The sequence below is a fragment of the Rattus norvegicus genome, chromosome 6 (genome assembly GCF_036323735.1).
Source record: "Rattus norvegicus strain BN/NHsdMcwi chromosome 6, GRCr8, whole genome shotgun sequence".
Taxonomy (NCBI): domain Eukaryota; kingdom Metazoa; phylum Chordata; class Mammalia; order Rodentia; family Muridae; genus Rattus; species Rattus norvegicus.
Genome location: NC_086024.1, coordinates 54,306,910 through 54,326,718, shown reverse-complemented (window position 1 = coordinate 54,326,718; position 19,809 = coordinate 54,306,910). Strand labels below are relative to the sequence as shown.

Below are 19,809 nucleotides of genomic sequence, written 5' to 3'. Positions count from 1 at the left end.
ACCTAAATTAGCTCTGTGTGGGTGAAAGGTTAAGATCTGCCCCTCTCCAACCCCAATTTGTGGGTGTGTTAGGGGAAGTTTGTGGTGGTAGAGATTAAACTCAGGGCCTCATGGGTACCATGTAAGCCCTGTCCCACTGTCCCATAGCCACAACCCATGACTCTTGATCTGACTTTTAACATGTGGCTGGAGAGAAGGGGTAGCTTGGGAGAAAATGAGGTGAGTTCTAATGAAAGGAGACTGCAGGATGGCTCTGCGGACTGTAAGGCCTACCGCTGCAACCTTTCAGAGGTTCGAGTGACATTTGTATAGGAGGTCAGTTCTAGTCAGTGAGACAACTGCAGCAGTGCCAAGAATCGGTCTCAAATATTGGCAAGTACTCCAGGGAAACTGATGACCCAACACAAACACACATTGATGATAAAGATGCTCAAATGAGAGGAGTGTTAAGTGATTGATGAGGACACAATTGATAAGCTGCTTACAAAATGACAGATTTTTTTTCCAAGGCCAGCAGTTTGGAACCACAGGACCAGAAAATGCTTTCTGTGAACTGAAATTTAAGATAACACTAATGAGTCAGGGGACATGGAGAACCGTTAGGTGCTTCATCTCCTGTTGAATATTGGTCATTTGAGCTAGCTACCTTCACAGTGTGAATGCTCCCAAACACCCTCCATTTGGATTGACTTTTCTCCTCTGTCTTCCTCTGTGAAGTCTACGAATTTTGTTAAAAGGCCCTTGCTTTTCTTTCCTTTTTTGCATTGTACAAATGATATAGCCATCCCATTCCCTATCTGGCTGTCATTCATGGAGACGGAAAGTTGCAGAGCCTCACCTAGAAGAGGTTTTCACCCCTGTGGAAAGTTGTAGCCCAATTAAAGTGTGTAAGCTATGTTAGCTAATGATAACAGTGTGTGGGTGTGTGCGGGTGCACGCGTGCACGCTCACATGCGCTATCTAGCCAGATATTGTTTGACAGATTCTTAACTTTCTGTTTCCTAATCACCAGGCAACTCCTTAATTATGGTTTTCCGGCCCAGAGAGAACTGACTGGTCATGCTGACTTCGTATTTCATCCGGGAAGTTACTTACTAACTTGGCATTCTGACTTTATGTATCTATCATTGGAGGTCTTTAAATATGAACCTTTTCTCAAGAAATGCTGTTTCTGCTGGGTGTCTGAGACCCAAGCTCAAGTCCAGGCACTGTGGGGAACACTTGCCAAAGTCCTTAGGTATACAGCAGTGGCTGACAGCAAGGGTCCTGGGGTCAAGATAGACAGTTCTAGGATCAAATATGGGTCCTGTCATTTACTAGGATGTGTGACTCCGACCTTTTTATGTCCTGGTCTTGCACTTGTGAAGTGGTCACATTGGCTATTGTAGGATTGTGGGATTGAGTAAGAAAATGCAGGTCAGGGCTTTTGAGCCTCAGTAATTTGAGTATGTAAAGCCAGGTGGATGCTGTATTTGGGGTTGGTTTTGTTTTTTTGTTTTTCGGTTGTGTGTGGTGGGGTTACTGCATATGGTAGGCCTTTAAACAGCACCCCTGACCCAAGTCTACTATATGTCTGTGGCCTTCCCTAGCCCCCTACACTTGGATGATCAAATTGTCCCCAGGCATCTTCTGTGAAGGGCAAAATGTGGCTGCACAGAGCAGGGTCTGCAGAAAGATAGTGGTGGCTATTATCATAATGATGATAAAGGCACCGGGGAGGACAGATGGCATTCAGGATGCTGTCCTGAGACCCACGGGGCCAATCATGAGCCTGTCATTTTATCACCATCATCTTTGTCATCATTACTAGTTTCACGCTTTCACTTCCCATATCTTAGCCAAGATAAACTCCTGTCAAAATAAAAACACCTACCTACCTTTGAAGAAATGAAAGACAAGTATTAGATCTTTAGATTCGCAAATGAGAAAATGGTGTCTAAGCTCATGACGTGTATGGTATTCCTGTGATATTTAATGTTGGGGTTAAGTCACATTGTTGTATTTTCTTCCTCAACGCACAGCACTGTATTAAGCATAAACAAACAGAAATTTAAATTATTTTGAGCAGTCTAACCATAAAATAATGTTAAAAAGCTGACTTTGTCCAGGTATGGTGGTTCATGACTTTAATCATAGCCCTTGGGAGGCAGAGGCAGGTAGATGTATTATGTTTGAGGTCAGCCTGATCTACGTAGTGGGCACTAGGACATCAAAGCTACACAGAGAGGGGGGCGGGTGGAAACTTCCTTTAAAGGGAAATAATATATTCCCCATAGAGGAGATATATAGCCAAAGTATTTGTAAGTTGTCCATATTTAATAGTTTTTAAACATTTAAGTCCTTTCTTTTAAATTGGCACCCAGTCTTTCATGTAGCCAGAGAGCCTTTTTATATTCTTTGTAGAACAATGGATGGGTACAGCGTCTTGTAGAAAAATACACAGTAAATATGCCTTAAGATTTATCATGCCTTTTAGACTCCCAAAATAACATTTGAAATAATGTAAAATGTCTACATATATTTATGGAGAAGAAGTTTATTACAAAAATATTACAATAAAAAGCTAGTTAAATGGTCAGTATTAGGAATGAAGTTAATTATAGCAAGGTAACATAATTTGTGGTCCTTAAGAACAATATTTGGTTGTTTCTGGTGACGCAAACATTCTTAGCGCTAAGGGAAAAGGAAGCAGTTTTCAGACTGCATGTGTAGTTTAAATTCAACTCCAACAAAGACCAGGAGGAAATATTGTCAGTATTGCAACATCTGGTACTGAGGAAGTGGATTGTGAGGTTCTCATAGCTATATGATTAAATTGATCATTTCATGGCAAACTTGGATTTTTTGTTGTTGTTGTTGTTCATGTTTTCCTAGGTAATTTTAGGGTTATAAATGCTTCTTTACTTTGGAAATAAAGATTAAAAGGGTTAAGTATTGAGTAGGAATAAGCAAAAAGCAATGGCCAATATCTTCAAGTATGGATTTATATTATGAAATTTTCATAAAAATTATGATATATAATCAATTTTAGGGGGTAGATTCCTTTCCTTGTAATTAATGGCTTTTAAAAACCATCATGGTTTTTATGATCGTTAATTTTAAATTTCTTTTTTTGGTTGAGATTTTACATATCGTTATACCATTTTCCCCTTCTATTTTCTCCCTCCAAATAGTCCCATGTTCTCTTCTTTGCTCTCTTCCAAATTCATAGCCTTCTTTTTCATTGTTATTAACATAAGTACATGCACATACATATACATTCCCACACACACACACGCACACACACACACGCACACGCACGCACGCACACGCACGCACACACACGCGCACGTGCACGCACGCACACACACACGCACACACACACACGCACGCACACACACACGCACACACACAAACACACTCACACACACCACACACACGCACACACACACAAACACACTCACACACACCACACACACACATGCACACACACGCACACACACACACACACACACACACACACACACACACACACACCCTGCTCAGTCTGTTACTGATTAGTGTTCCTAGTGAGTATTTGTTTTCCAGGCTCACCACTTGGTGGTGGGTAAACAGTTGGTGTGCTCTTCCCTGAGGAAGACGATTTCCCCCATTCTCAGCACTCCTTAGTTGCCTGTAGTTATTTGTGGAGTCGAGGTCCCCAATCTTCCCCCGTCTACCTCAGTACATCTGCGAGTGTCATCCTTGTTCAGTTCATGCTTAGGCAGTCATGTTGGAAAGACTGTGGGTGTAGCATCTGACATTGCTACACCCACCTGACATCATAACACAGTCTCACAGCAAACTCCCCGGTCCTCTGCAGTCTTCCCACCCCTTCTTCCTCAATGTTCCCCGGGCCTTTGGTGTGGGAGTGCTTTGTAGACATATCTAGCGTGACGAGGCTCCACAACTCTGCATTTTGATTGGTTGTGGTTTTCTGTAATGCTCTCTGTGGCAAAGATGTCTACTTGACGAGGAGTGAGGACTACACTTATCTGTAGGTATAAGGACCCATATTTAGATGTAGTGAGGGATTACACTGGCTTAGTAAAATGGTGGTTATAGATTCTCCTTCCATATTGAGTCTTCAGCCCATTGGCTAGTTTTCCAGTACCAGGTACCATTTCCCTCTTGTTGTCAGGTCTTAAGCCCAACTAGAAAGCTGTTGGTTACTGCCGAGTTGTGCCTACTGCACCCTCAGGTTTGCCGCACCATGCTGGCGGTCCTTGTGGCTCATAGGTATCATATTTTGGTAGAACTGTTGGTCGCTTCCCTCCTTCGGAAGCCTGCATGGGCCCTCTGGTACCATGGAAGCTAACCCTCAGGGAGGAGGCTTTCAGGTCAGTACCAGCTCAGGGGCCTCTGGGTCCTGTGTCCGAAGCACACTGATGATTAATTTTTTAAAGATATTTATTGCATGTGTTTGATGAACAGATGTTTAAAATGTCCCCTTTTATATTTGCAGTATGTGCAGAAGCTTATAATCCTGATGAAGAAGAAGATGATGCAGAGTCCAGGGTATGTAGTTTACTGAACTAGGTGACGTTAAGCGGGCGCTCTCACATTACGTAAGGCAGTAATAATTGAAGTCTTAACAGACACAGGCTTTTGGCACAGACAAGCAAAGTATCTTCTCCTTACCGTGTTTTAATCAGAGTCGCTCTTGGACGAAGCGAGACGAGGCAGAAGTGCTCACTGAAGGTATGGCTTCGGTCCTTCCAGCACGGGCACCCTGAGGAGGAAATGTTTTGAGCTAATTCTCTTGTAGCCATGGTTGTTTGTGATAAGTGTTCCCTATATAGGAAGATCCTAGAGAAGATCGGTCAGTAACGGAAGGCTCCTCTGAAAGACACAGGCCTCATAGCATCACAAGGAAGCTGCCAACACAGCGCTCGCTCGGCACACTTAGTGCAGACTCGTTCTTGGAGGCCTTGATGGCTCTGCAAGGCTTTGCCTCGTGCAGTTTGATGGAGCTCTTAAGTGGTGTCCTTAACTTACTTCTCCCATTGGTAATCCAGTAAAAAGTAAACTAAGTTGAAGGTCATCATGCTCGAACATGAAGACCAGTCATACCCGGCCTCCCCGACTCCTGCCTTTCCCGTCCTTCCCTTCCTTCTTTTCCTTATACATACTTTGGAAAGGTCTTCTTTGCACCTTCAGCCTTAGGAGGTGTTTTTAAAAGCTTGTACATATAGCTCTGAGAAACGAAGATAGTGGGTCCCCACTTTAAGACTGTTAGGCCCCTGAAGCGGATGAACACTCCCGGTAGCAATCCAACTCTTCTTGCCAATCTGAAGCATGCTGTCACTACGCTGTGTGATCTAAAAACTACCTCCCCTACCAACGTACCTCATCCGTGTCTCTACCAGAAACAGTAATGGATGATAGTTGAGGGCCACACACATTCCTCGCGCTTGTGTTAACTATATATGGTAAAATTGAGTAATCAAGGTAATTTGAGGTAGTTTAAACTAGTTTTAAAAATCTTAAGACTAAGGGACATAGTTAGAAAGCAACATTTAGTATCTCACTGCTTCAAAAAGCTGAGACCTTGAGAGTTCTGGCTATCATTGAGAGTTAGTTAAGTAACATGGTTTAGCTAGTTCGTTCCCATTGTAGTTAATATTCACTTAGCAGCCAGTCAAATGGACTTAAACATAGGAAATACCAGTGTGAGCTTATTGGATTCATGTTTTGGACATATTGCCAATTTCAGAAAGAGTTCAGAGGCTACACCGTAGACAGAGCCACCTACCTTTAGGGCAGACGTTCCCAACCTATAGGTCATGACCCCTTTGGGAGTTGCATATCAGATATTTACATTATAATTCGCAACTGTAACAAAATTACAGTTATGAAGTAGCAATGAAAATGACTTTATATTTGGGGTCACCACAACGTGAGGAACTATGTTAGAAGGGTTGCAGCATTGGGAAGGTTGAGAACCACCTCTCTAGGGTTCTTCAGCAGCAAAGGTTTAGACTTTGAGTGGTGTTAAGGGCACTCACCCAACACTGTCCTTATTGCTGTCTTTCAGTTCAAGATCCTGGTTTCTCCCGGAGCTTCTAATAAGCCCCATGTTAACCAGTTGGGGCAGGGCTAGGAAGTCAAGGCTCAAGAGACCACTTGTATAAGCAGGGCAGGCATTTTCTATGGAGGATATGGGATGGTCCAGATCACTGTAGGCAGTGCCAACCCTGGGCTGGTGGTCCTGGGTTCTATAAAAGCAGCCTGAGCAAGCCACGGGCAGCTAGTCAGTAAGCTGTACTCCTCCATGGCCTCTGCATCAGCCCCTGGATCCAGGCTCCTGACATGGTTGAGTTCCTTTCCTTAATTCTCTGGATGGTGGACTGCAAGCTATAAGATAAAACAACCCTTTCCTCCCCAAGGAAGGAGTCTCATTGCAATCAGAGTGTCTCATTGCAGCAACAGAAGCCCTAAGACACTGGAGTCTGTATGGGTTGGGGACTCACTTTAAGCCTTGCCCTGGCTAATAATTTAAATTTCTACATAATGCATTAATTACATATTAATGATTATAATAAAGTGCTTTAGGATTTTGATTAGGTTAAAAATGCTTTCTTCTAGATGCCATGCTAAAGATTATATCTTGTCTTTGGCCTTAAAACTGTAAGACAAACAGTACCATAGTTCCTAGGTATGATTATTACCGATGTCAAAATGAGTTAGCTCTATTTAGATGGGCATTGAAAAATGTCTGTGAGGAAAATATATACTATATATTGGTAGAGTAACATTATTATTATTATTATACATTATAATTATTATTATATTAACATCATATTAACTGGAATTTTTAATAATCATGAAATCTATAAACTACTAAAAATGGATATTTATCTTCATATGAATTTAAAGAAAATCTAAATACTTAAGACTCATTTTAGCAAAAACTAATTTGGGTTTTAGTTGGAATACCAATAATAAAAGAGAATTTAAGGGTTGTATAGTTCTAGCACGTGGCATTGGAAGGAAGAGTAGTATATTTCCTTGTTCTAGCCTACAAAGATCTCTCGGACGCACCTCTGCATAGTTGGCCAGGGGCTTTAGGACAGGGTGAAGCAGCCCCTGTCCTTTTTTATTAGAGGCTGCCGGCTGATGCAAACAAGCAAATTAATGAGTAATTACAAAATAGGAAGTGCTCAAAGCACAGGCGGACATTGTATAGGGATTAAAAGTCTGAAGTGACTGGGGTCTCCTTGAGGTAAGACAAGAGGCAGGACAAGAGTCATGCCTGGGCTCACTGGGCAGCCACCAGTGAAGCTGTGTGGTGGAGGCAGGTGTGGCCGGCTCAGGGCTCAAATGAGGTCAGAATTGGAGGAATGGAAATGCACCTCAGCACAGGGTGGGGCCCACTGAGGTTTGCAGCTGGAGAATGGGGTGCTCTCATTGGATGTTTGAGAGGTCTCCTTTATGTCTTCCTGAAGGTTGGAGTGAAGAGAACGCAGGGTATGTGGAGAGCATGGCTAAGGAAAACATATCAGTCGTCTTTCTGATTATTTTCCTTGAAAGGCAGTAGAGATTCAGAGCAGGAGTTGGCAAATGCTTTAGTGGGAAATTTTTTTTTTTTTGACTGAAAATTCACTGCTCCTCCACATGAATATTTAATGTTTGGGAGTCGGAAGCTAGTCAGCCCTACTGCTGCGACTCAAAATCAGCACAGGCAGTGTGCAGATGAAAGCATGTCTGTTGAACTTGAATTTCATCTAATTTCCATGTGTTAGAGTGTGTGTGAGAGACAGAGACAAGGCAGGCAGGCAGGCAGGCAGGCAGGCAGACAGATAGACAGACACACACACACACACACACACACACACAGAGAGAGAGAGAGAGAGAGAGAGAGAGAGAAGGCAGAGCCACTCTTAGCTCAGACACCATTGAGTACACATGTGCTGGTGGGTGTGGCTTACTGTTCTGGGGTCTGAGTGTTTACTGATAGCCAGCGGTCTGTAGTCTACAGACTGTGAGAGGAAGAGATCAACTGAGTGAGTTTGTTTTTTCCCCTCTAAGTTGCCACCTGTTTCCTGGGGTCTGTTACTAGGTTGAAATGAATGTATATTGATGGGGCCCATGAAATACTGCCTGGCACACATCAAATGCCACATAAGTGCTTGTTTAGCAGTATTTGTATCCTGAAATGAGGAATTTTAATAAAAATCAAAAGAAGCTGTGGGCTGGTAAAAGCTCACCCTCGGGTAGATTGCTAAATTTTAAGTGTTCCAGAGACACAAACCTCTTAATGCAGAATCGTGTCAAGCCTCATAGAAATGGTGTCTGTACAAGCAGGCCAGCATCTTCTGCACCAAAAGCATCCAGGGTTGCACCTGCCATCTGACTGCTCCCTGAGCACAAAGTGTAATAGGAGAAGGGCCTTAGGAGGGAGCTGGGAGGAGTGGGAAGATGGGGAACAACAGTAGACCGTAGCCCAGGGGGGGCCTGGGAAACACAGTTTAGACAGGTTAATTGGTTAGAGCAGAAGGGTCAGGGAAAAGTTGGGGCTCCTTCTTCAGACCTCATGGGAAGTGAAAGGGTGGGGAGGAAGGGGAAGACTTGGATTGACAGCAGGGGTGAAGCAGCGCGCAGGGCGGAGAGCAGACAGACAGTGGGCTGGCATCCCCAGCCCCTCTCCTGCATCCCTCCCGGATGGCTGCTCTGCAGGCCCGCCCTTGCTGTTCCCTTCAGAGGGAGAAGTAGCACTCAGACTCATCTCTTGTTTTTCAAGTAGAAAATGGTGAGTTTTGGTGAGGGGGATCTAAGTGTTGAGCGTTTCTGTGTAGCACAGGCTAGAAGCATTGTGCCCTCCTGCCATCTTAGGGCCTCAGTTCAGGCGAATGTGGGTCAGAAAGTTATCAAAGGTTTCCTTTCCCCTTATGGAGTGACTAATCAAATCACAAAAAGAAATAGCCTGGCAGACACAATGTAAGGGAGTAAGGTTTGTTTGGGATCCAGTTTCTGGGGGCTTCAGGTGGGGGAGGGGTGGCTTTAATAGTGTCTTAGTCCTCAGTGGCAAGAATGTCACAGGGTAGCATCCAGGAAGGGGTTGCTGGTCTGGGAAGACAAGCAGATAAGAAGGGCCTGCCCATAGCCATGTGCATCTGTGAGCCGGACCTCACCTGCTAAGGCCCCCCACAGTCTTCAGAGCAGCAGCATGAGGCTCAGTGTGGGGGCACACAGAATCCCAAGGTACAGCATTCAATTGAAAATCTGTAAGGATTTATTCACTAGCTAGTAGTCTTTTGTGTCACCTATAAGTCACAGGCACAGGCGTGGTGCCCATTAGAATCCTCTCCTTGTACTGTAATGTCACCTTTTTTAGGTTTAGGGGTCTGTTTCTATTAGTTTTAGGTTTTTTTAGCTATGTCTTCTGCTAAGTTAAATGTGCCTGGGAGTGTTGGTGTCTGTGGGCACAGGCTCATTGCTGTCTGATTCTAGCTGCTTTGATGGGAATGGTGAGGCATTTGCTCATGAGATCCTACAATTATTGTTTGAATCAATATTGCAATAGGAGAAGTAGTGTGTTGGGTTTCCAGGAATCCACTCCATGCCTGCTTTTAAGAGCATCTTTTTTTTTTTTTTTTTTGTTCTTTTTTTCGGAGCTGGGGACCGAACCCAGGGCCTTGCGCTTCCTAGGTAAGCGCTCTACCACAGAGCTAAATCCCCAGCCCCTTTAAGAGCATCTTTTACCTCATGTTATATTTACAAACCACCAGTGTTCACAATAAAAAGAGCCTTTTAAGTTAGGCATAAGGCTCAGTGGGAGAGTGTTTGCCTAATGTGGCCAAGGCTTTGGATTCGGTCTCAAGCATTCCCATGTCATGAAAAGAAGAAGCCAACTTGTTGGTCCATTGAGTCTCACAGAGGACCCCATGACTGCTTCATTGTCCTGGAGTAAATGTTCAATAAAAGTTTAGAACACTGGCCTCTCCTGACTTTATCCTATAACGATATCCTATAATGATTGCATCAGTATTTCTTGGAGTCGTTTCCCTTGGGGGCAGTGCATGGTTGCTGGGTTCCTTAGTAAAAATCCTTTATGTGCTATCAGGGAAGTTACCTGTAATTTTCCTAAAATTTTCTTTAATCTTGAATGAAGTATACATTTAAGAATTTATCTGCTTCTGCCGACATTATCAAGTTTTAAAGCAAAGAGCTGCCTTTGGAAGAGTTTTAAGTTGAGTAACAAGGGAATGAAGGCAGTGTCTGACTTTCCAGTGTAACTATGTAACACTCTGTCCCTTTGTGTACGCCATATAGGCTAGGATGCATCTTCTCATAGTGTGCCTGCTGATCTGGGGGAAGGCTGTCCCAGCACAATGTTGATGAGTGCGCCATTTCCTGTGCTCATGGACTAATCCCTGTTTGCCACCCAGAGTGAATGTTCTGCCACCTGGAGTGGACCAGAGTGCTAACCCTTTTTGGTTTTGTTGGATTTTCACCTGGTATTGACTGCTGTGTTTGCTTTCTTGATTTTTGCTGTCTTTTCAGATAATACATCCCAAAACTGACGATCAAAGAAACAGATTGCAAGAAGCCTGCAAAGACATCCTGCTGTTTAAGAACCTGGATCCAGTAAGAGAACTCCTAGGGAAGGGGGTTGAGAACTGGGCAAGGACCTGAGTCTTCTGCTTTTTAAACTTAGACCCCCTCTGTGATCACTGTGGGAGCTGAGTCTGAGTCTGTGGAGAGTCATGCATCTCAAACCTAGCTCTGGGGTGGGACAGGGAGGGAGAGGCTAGACCCTTGCCTAGCCCTGGAGTGGGACAGGGAGGGAGAGGCTAGACCCTTGCCTAGCCCTGGGGTGGGACAGGGAGGGAGAGGCTAGACCCTTGCCTAGCCCTGGGGTGGGACAGGGAGGGAGAGGCTAGACCCTTGCCTAGCCCTGGGGTGGGACAGGGAGGGAGAGGTTAGACCCTTGCCTAGCCCTGGGATGGGACAGGGAGGGAGAGGCTAGACCCTTGCTTAGCCCTGGGATAGAACAGGGAGGGAGAGGCTAGACCCCTGAATTCTCTGTGTAGAGACTCTTGGAAGGGTCCTCCCTGTTGCTCCCAACAGCCAGTAATAGGAATCAGATTTGAGTGTAATTAAGCTCTACGTTGTTCATGTTTTACATGGAGTGTTTTACTTGGCTTAAGGCGAGGGAATGTTTGATTCTCTGACAGAATTCTTGACATCTCTAGACTCCGCAGAGGGTGTTTCTAGCGCACCACTCGGTATAGGCGTGAGTGTTCAGACTTCGCCTCACACTCTTTTTTTTTTTTTGGGGGGGGGGTGTTTCGGAGCTGGGGACCGAACCCAGGGCCTTGCGCTTCCTAGGTAAGCGCTCTACCACTGAGCTAAATCCCCAGCCCCCCCCTCACACTCTTAAGTGTTCTTTGTCATCACAGACAGTGCTTTTGCTCTCTAGTGATTCAGGGAAGAACTGCTCCGCTCCAAACGTGAAGAACCAACTTTTGTAGCTGACTTCAGCCCTAAGTTTTTCCACATTCCACATTTTCTAGTTATCAGATTGATGTCTGGGAACATCAAAGTCCTACTGTTTTTAAAACGAGGTTTGCCCCGCTGGAAGTTTTTTGAAATATTAAGGTACTACATCATATCGTTTTATGTAAGGTCATGTTTATACCCTGAAATGTTTATAAGGTCTCCATTGGCTTTTTGTGTAACCTTTTATCATGTTCTCCAAGAACATGATTTATATTTGGACTTTGAAGCAAACAGTAAAACATTATATTCATCCCTGAGTTCAGATTATCATTTTTGACATTTCTGATTGGCTAAACAAAAATCTGTATGTTGCGTCATTCATTCGTTTCTTGAGGGTAGAATACACATCTTTTTCTGCTTCATTTCTCTCTTTAAGTAGCATATGTTCCTAGGACCTTCCGTATTTATCAGTGTCTCAAAAAGAAAGGATGGCCTGAAACCAGAACATTCTCAATTCCTGTTTCTTCTTTATCTAGGTATGCATACTTAGTAGTAATATTTTGGATAGATTAGGTAATTTTGATAAAGTGATGGTATTTAAAGACTGTTAGGGCTGGGGCCCCGTGAGTAAAATGCCCACTATGCAAGAGTGAGGACCCGAGATCAGATCCCTAGTACCCGTGAAAACACCAGATGCGGCAGCATGTGCCTGTAACCCCAGCACTGCGGAGGTGGGGGCAGTGTGTGGGAGACAGGTAGATCTCAGAGGCTTGCTGACAAGCCTCTCTAGTCAGATGATTCCCTCTGTATTCAGTGAGAGACCCTCTCTCAAAATATAAGGTAGAGTGTGGTAGAGGAAGACTCCTGGGGTTAACCTTTGGCATCTACACACACACACACACACACACACACACACACACACACACACACACGCACACATGCACGCACGCACGCACGCACTCACGAGGAAGACAGCAGACAGGTTATCTAAATCAAGTCTCATTAAAACTTACCGAGACCTTTGATTGCTTCTAGAAAGGTGCCATTTTTTTTTTCCAGATGTTTAGCCACCCCGTGCGCATGCAAAGAACCTGAATTTAATTCAGTGGGTCGCTTAATAAAGAAAAGAAAAAGTAGGAAGAGGTCTTGTTGAGAAGACATTCAGAGGGAGGAGGGAGTAAGAGAGGGTGATGGGGTTGAAACAGCCCAAACTCCTCAGATACATGCATAAAGTTGTTAGAAACTTAAATGACGTGACCCACTTGAAAGTAGGAACAGACAAGTGTAGCTGAAGAAAGGTTACAGAGCCGCTCGACTGCAGTTCCACTCTTCTGGTTTGTGTCATCCGTTCAGACTGAGTCTGTCCACTCAGTCCCCTAACTCCATGTTTGCTCTTTGCACCACTGAGCCATTTATATTTAGGGGTGGGCTTATCATTAAGGATCTTCTACTGTTTCCTAGAACTTGGGAGAATTTCGGTGCCGCCCAAGTTTTAACACAACTGTGTATCATCAAGGGCTGTTAGTAGATTTGGAGACCCTGATCGAGTAGGTCTGAGTGGAGCCCAAGAGCACGCCTCACGGGTATCCAGGTGATGCTGAGGTTTCTGGCCTACATACTTCCAGTAACAAGATGAGGTCGCGGTGTGACCATGAATGCAGTCAGTCGTCTCACCTGCTTTTCTAGTGACCGAATGAAACAGTTGCTAGTTAAACAGGGAAAGGGTTTTGTTGTGAGGGTTTCCTGGAAGTGAAGCAGGGGGCAAGGACAACCACAGAAATGACACCAGGCAACATACCTCATGCGAGAGATTCACTGGGGGTGAGGGAGCACAGAATGTCTGTCTCTGAGTGGGGACGGAGACAGAGACAAGCCAGACTGTGATGGCTGGCTTTATGGGGATAAGGTGCGTGTGAGGGAGGAGCCCGGTGGTTAGTGATGACTGCTAATGTCTTAGTATGCCCAACATAAACATTTCTGGGACCCTGTCTACTCTAACCTTTATTAAATTTAAATTGGTAATTTTTTGCATTTTATCTATGTGTATCAGTGTCTGTGTGCAGATGTACAAGTGTGGGTGTAAGTGTGTACATGTGTGTGAGGGCACATCACAGCTGCTGCAAGTGAGCCTGTGTGCGAGACAGCCACACTATGTACAGAGGATAGCATTCCTCCCATCCTTGGGCTCTTACGTTCTTTTCCAATGTAGTGGGTGTTGAAGTATTTGGAGCAGGGGATTTACCAGTCTTATTTGTTCCCGTTGGAAGTTAAAGGAGAGGGATGTGAGCTAGAACAAAAGAGTAGCGCCCATGAAGGAAACCATACTATGATCTAGGGGAGAAATGGGCCTGACCTAAGGTGGTAGGGGAGGATGGCTTCTCCATATGCAGTTCCCAGACCTTGGAAGTCAACAGTTGCCTTCCTGGGGCCTGAAGGAACATCTAGGACGATTGCCAGTGTCCAGCTGCAGTGACTGTGACATCCAGACTGTTCCAGAGCAAGGACAGTTCCACAGAGGAGGGGGAGAGAATAGTTTCCAATTAGCAAAGAGTAGTGTTGGCATTGCAGCTACTGTCTTCATCTGAATTTACTTCCTGGAGTCATTGATTAGTTTGAAAATTTCACACTTCTCAACCTCAGCACACTTCCCCCTTGGAGTAGTGTGTATTCATATATTGAAACACAGATTTCCTAATTGTTAGCGTCTTTGAAGATACGCTTTTCATGAATATTTTAATGCTCAACTCAGTGGGCCATTTTCCTCCTGAAATATTTCTAATTCGAGGCTAACTGGCACAGTTTCCCTATGCTATCTGTAGGCTTTTCCATCGGTGCAGTGAATTGTTGCTGCCTTGGTGACTCAGAGCCTTTTCCGAGCTCCCTCTCAAATCTGCATTCTGTGAGAGAACTTGATGTGGGTTTCCAACAGTGGCTGTCAGCAGCACCGTAAGCCTCCGTGTAGTGACGATTTCCTAAGTTCTCCGCACTCTGTGGGTAATTACTGGGAAATTGATTGACTAGAGCAGACACCTGTCACATAGGAAAGATTTTAAAAAGCAAAATTCTCTATTTTATTAGGAATTTTTAATATACTGGTATGGGTGCTTTAGCTTTATAATTAAAAGCCACGTTTCATATGTCTGCGCAAAATGGGGCTGATTCTAACATAACCAAAAATTTTACTGTCGCAATTTATTTCATTTTTCTCCATCTGACATTTAGAGTCAGAACTAATCAATAAAGCTGATATTTTCCCACTACCCGCCCCCCCATCATAAGTAACAAGTAAAATACAGTATTAGTAAGCCATTTAATTAACCTTCAGAATTTTGATGGGTGACCATATGTTGTCTGAAGTTGATGAACTCATTTGGGTAAAAGCTCCCCGTGGGGCTAATTAGCACCATGCCAGGAAATCTCTGCTCTATTCCTTCCTGGATCATCCTCAGCCCTGGCTGCTGCCCATGAAGAGGGGCCAGAGCTCATCCACAACCAGGAAGGAAAGAAAACCCTTACAACCAATCACTGTCATTTCCTGGTGCTTCTCTTAGTCCATGGGAAGATTTAAAATTTTGTTCTCTGTAGAGGTTTTTTTTTTTTAATAATTAAGAAATTTTAATCACTACACATACATTTACCTTGTGGTGTGGTTTGAATGATAAGTATCTGCGGGCCTATAATTAAGTAAAAAAAACAAATAGAAAACCCCACAATAACCACAACAGATGTTGAGGACATGGGACATTGTAACTCTCACACGTGGCTAGTGGGAAGTAAGTGTTTCAGCTGTTCAGAGTTAAGTAGAGGTCCCGTACAGTTCAGAAATGCCTCTTAGAGACATTCAGAAGGATTGAGATCCAACACTGGTTGAGGCAAGTCCTCATAGACGAGTATTCATATCAGCATTGTCCACAGGAGGTGGAAGGACGCAGACACCATCCGAATGTCCGTTATCAGGATGTGGGATCTGCAGGTTGAATTCAGGTCATCAGACTTATGTTCCATTAAGACATCTTGCCGGCCCAGTAAACTGAATCTAAAATTTACCTCTAAAATAGATAAATCTGGAGAGACAAAGTCCCAGAAAAGCCTACACGCTGTTGAAAGCCAGTCAGGGAGTTGATAATGACTTCCAACATGTACTGTAAGGTATGATACCAACACCGGCAAGAAGTGCATGTGTTAAGTAGCAGAACTGAGTACAGACTAAGAATGGGTCCATGTGAATCAACAGGATAGAGGAGCAAAAGGCGACAAGTGGCTCTGGAACAAGTGGATGCTGTACTCCAAAGGGTCGAGACAGGTTTTATACCCCTCATGAAAATGAGCCCCAAATGGATCAGAGACCTCAATGTAAAATGTTAAAAATGCCTAAAAAGTATATATACCTAGATGATCTAGACGTTGGTGACTATTTAGACAGGGCACCAAAAGTTAAGTATATGAAGAAGTAACAAGCTGGACTTCATTAAAATTAAACCTTTCCAAGGCCAAGTGTGGCGCTGTGGTCCTGTAATCCCAGTACTTAGGAAGCTAAGGCAGGAGGGGGGTGAGGTATGGGACATGTGTGGCTACATGGTGAGACCCTGCTTTGAAAAGAAACAACAAAAACAACAAAGTGTCTGAACTATAGAAGATACTTTCAACAGAATGAAGAAACATGCCATAAGCAGAGAGATAATATTTGCAAAAGATACATACACCCAGGGGCTGGAGAGATGGCTCAGCACTTAAGAGCACTGGCTGCTCTCCCAGAGGACCTAGGTTCAATTCCCAGCAGCCACATGGCAACTCACAACTGTCTGTAAGTTCAGTTCCAGGGGATTCTGCACTCTTTACATGTAGGCAAAACGGCAATGCACATGAAAGTATAAATAAATAAATATTAAAAAAAGACACACCCGATAAGGAGCAGCTAAACAAACATCCTTATAATTTAAAAATCTTCACAGTAACACCCTGGTGGAAAATTAGACAAAGACTGGTGAGATAGGTCAATAGATAAAATGGCGTGTCACATCCATGCAGTGTTCTCAGGCTGGGAAATGCATATTACTGCTTATGCTGCAGTGGGGATGAACCATGAGGACATACTAAGGGGAATAAGCTAGATCCTAGAAAACACATTTTATCATTCTCTTATCTGGAAATATTGAGAAATAACATATTCTCTGCATAGAGAATAAACAGAGTCATGGTTTCTAAGGAGTTAGGGGACCATGAACGTAGCAAATGACTGTCATTAATAGACACAGGTTTTCCTTTTGGGGGAATGAAAATATTTTGAGATCTCATAGGGAGGGCTGATGCTCAGTAACCTGTATCACTAGGGAAAAGAACACCCAAATCAAAACGGCGAGATATTGCACACCCATCAAAATGGCCAAAATCTAGAACACTGACACCACCAAATGCTGGTCACCTCCCAGTGGTTAGAGAAGGAGTGGTCAGAGTAGAGGCTGCACATTTGAGATCTCACTGGATGTTGCCATGGTGTCTATTCCATTTGTGCTTTTCCACAGAAGCCAGGGAGAATGTCTCCTCCTCATGGTGACTTCAGTACAGTGTGCTGTCCTCCGCAAGTGAACGTTGCTAAGTGAGAGGAGTGGTATCTTATTTCAATCTTAATTTGTGTTTCTTTATTTTGGGAGAAGTTGGGCCTCTTCTTTTCAAAATTATTTTCGGATGTACCCTCTTCAGAAGTATTTTGTATCTCTACACACAGGTCTTTGGTGGCACCTGAGAGCCCGATTTCGTTAGTTTAATTGGGTTCCTTAATGTTCCCTTTCAGCTTGAAAACTTGTGTCTTCCGGTTCTGGAAATTTCGTTCCACACTTCTTCATTTTCTCTGTTTCCTCTAGACCTCTTTTCTTTGTTGAGTTCATGGTTTGGTTTTATTCTTTCTTATTTTATATACTTGAAACAATCCAGTCAGGTGGCTGTGTGTCATTAGACATTTGTAATAGCTATAGAATGTGTAAGGTCAAGAACAAACCTTAAGGTAAATGCAGACTCTGGGTCCTTGAGTCACTGAGCACGGATGGGTTCTAACAAGCCCACCACAGTGCTGGGGACGTTGGTAGTGGAGGAGGCTGAGGGGGTGGAACCCTCTGGTCAACTTAGTGCATCTGTGGACCCAAGACGCCCAAGGCGTTGATTTTAAAGGAAAAGAATAGCAGTCATGTTTTAAGCTTTTTGTCTTTCATTGTCAGGATCTTTTTGATATCTGTGTGTAACGTCATCCCAAGCCGTCTCTGGGTGGGTAAGCAGCACTGACTATAAGCTCTGCTCTGTTCCTGGAACACCTATGGCACTGTGTTGCTCTGAGGCTGCCAACAGAAAGTGGATTGAAGCCCCGAGGAGGCAGAGCAGCCTGTGAGCTCACTGTTAGAGCCGAGGGCCTCTTCCCAGCAGTGAAGGGCCTGCTTTCCGGGCACCGGGGTTTGGTCTGTCTATTGTAGCTCTCTCCAGCTTGTTTGATTTCTCTCTGATCTAGTCTGGGGAATTAAGTCAGGTCCAGGCTGCTCAGCATGGTCTGGGAGAGAGGGGCTTTATTTATGGGAAGGTGGTACTCACACCCGCATCTTTAAACCATTCAGCTTGCTCTCATCTTTGCCTTTGGGCCCCACCCTGATGGACCTCAGAATTTTAGTCCGAATGGTTTCCGTGCTGTGCTCATTGGCCCTCCAGCACTGTTAAATGCAGCTTTAATAATTCGTAAAGATCTTTCCTAGAGATGTAGATAGATGGTTGGGTTTTGAAGAGAAATGTAATGACAGAAAAGATGGCAGCAGATTTCACTACAGTCATTTTGTTGTTGGTTTCGTTCTGTGTTTCGCTGCCCTCCACTCCTGCCTCAGTCCGTAGTTTGTTCTGTTCTGTTGTGGGCACTGACACAAACTGTAAACTTGAAGTTAGGATATAATTTCACCAGGGATTTGGAGGAGGTTTTAAGAACAGCTATCTTACAGAAATTTGAAACCGTTTTTTTTACCACCCCAGTTAGTTTAGTTTTTTAAAATTTTTCTCGAGATGTATAGTGGTTTGGTAGTTCTTTTCCGTGTAAAGTGGTGATACTTTCAAATGCCCTAAAGTAGGCCAATGATCATTACTTTCACTCAGATGTTGAGTACGAGAATAAATAATCTCATTTGTACGTGCTGAGGGAGACTAAAGGGTATTTTTCTGATAAAACTCAATGGTAATGGTGTTCCTGTTTTTTTTTTTTTTAAATCTTTCACAAAAGTATAAAAATGACATGATTACTCGAGGAACTGTGTTCCAGATACACACGAAGTTATTTTGTCTGTTTAAAAAAATAGGAACAGATGTCTCAAGTATTAGATGCCATGTTTGAAAAATTGGTCAAAGAAGGGGAACACGTAATCGATCAAGGTGATGATGGTGACAACTTTTACGTCATCGACAGGTAAGTTTTATCTGGCTTTACTACGGAGGTTCAAAAAGGCTACTGTGTGAAGTCCTAGCCGTTGCTATGACAACCAGCAGGTTAATTTGATAGTTGTTTCTCTTCAGCCTCACTACTTTATGATGTAAATGTCTTGTGACTATGTACAGTAAAGCTGTGCAAGGTCATGCAAGGAGCCAGTTTATAGGAGAAGCGAATCTGTAAGTCACAGTCATTAATGTGCCTTGATTTGCTAACATATTTTGTAGGTAGAAAGTTAATATTGCCATACAGTAAATGCCAGTTACAGTGAGAATTGGAGTAAGACCAGTCTAAGTGATGGTATAGCCCACTCGGTACTGCCATGTTTTTATAAGTTATTATTAAACTATAAAAGACCTCAGGTAGACTCAGGTATTCCAGGAGGCATAGGTAAGGGAGGAGCCATTCCCACTGCTGTTTTAGCATCCTTTAGTCAGTAGAGTGAGCAGTTCATGTGTCCTCACAGAAGTTGTGTGGCATTATATTTGTCTTTGAAAATGTTTTGGGCTGGTTTTTATTGTGTTTTGTTTGTTTCTGAGACAGTTTTACTGTGTAGCTCTGGTTGTCCTGCTGCTTAAACAGGCTGACCTTCAACTCAGAAAATATTTTACTAAACAGAAGGATATGCACTTACCAGTATCGACACCTAGTGACTGAGACCTTAGACTGTGTTACTTAACCAGAGAAGAATGTGGTGGGAGATGAGCCTCTGCCATCCTGAGACCACCACACAGGGGCAGGGTGCTCTTCACCCTTGTAGAGCCAGGCAGAGTGTCCGTGGCAATCGGTGTCTGTCCCTAGCTGCTCAGTTCTGTGAAGAACACAGATCACCTCCCCACCTGACCTACTACCCTCGGGGTAGCATTGTGGTCAGCTGGTAATTAGAACTCTCTGGG

At 43.8% G+C, this 19,809-nt stretch overlaps 1 protein-coding gene across 3 annotated transcripts in view; it reads left to right on the top strand.

The window, feature by feature from the left end:
• Prkar2b (protein kinase cAMP-dependent type II regulatory subunit beta) overlaps positions 1–19,809 on the top strand; it is a 90,497-nt gene that overhangs the window by 54,921 nt on the left and 15,767 nt on the right. For all 3 annotated transcript variants that reach the window (NM_001030020.1, XM_017594037.3, XM_063261553.1), the window contains exons 3-5: positions 4,484–4,536; positions 10,525–10,608; positions 18,786–18,892. In NM_001030020.1, the coding sequence (NP_001025191.1) occupies positions 4,484–4,536; positions 10,525–10,608; positions 18,786–18,892 (244 nt within the window). The remainder of the gene's footprint in view (positions 1–4,483; positions 4,537–10,524; positions 10,609–18,785; positions 18,893–19,809) is intronic.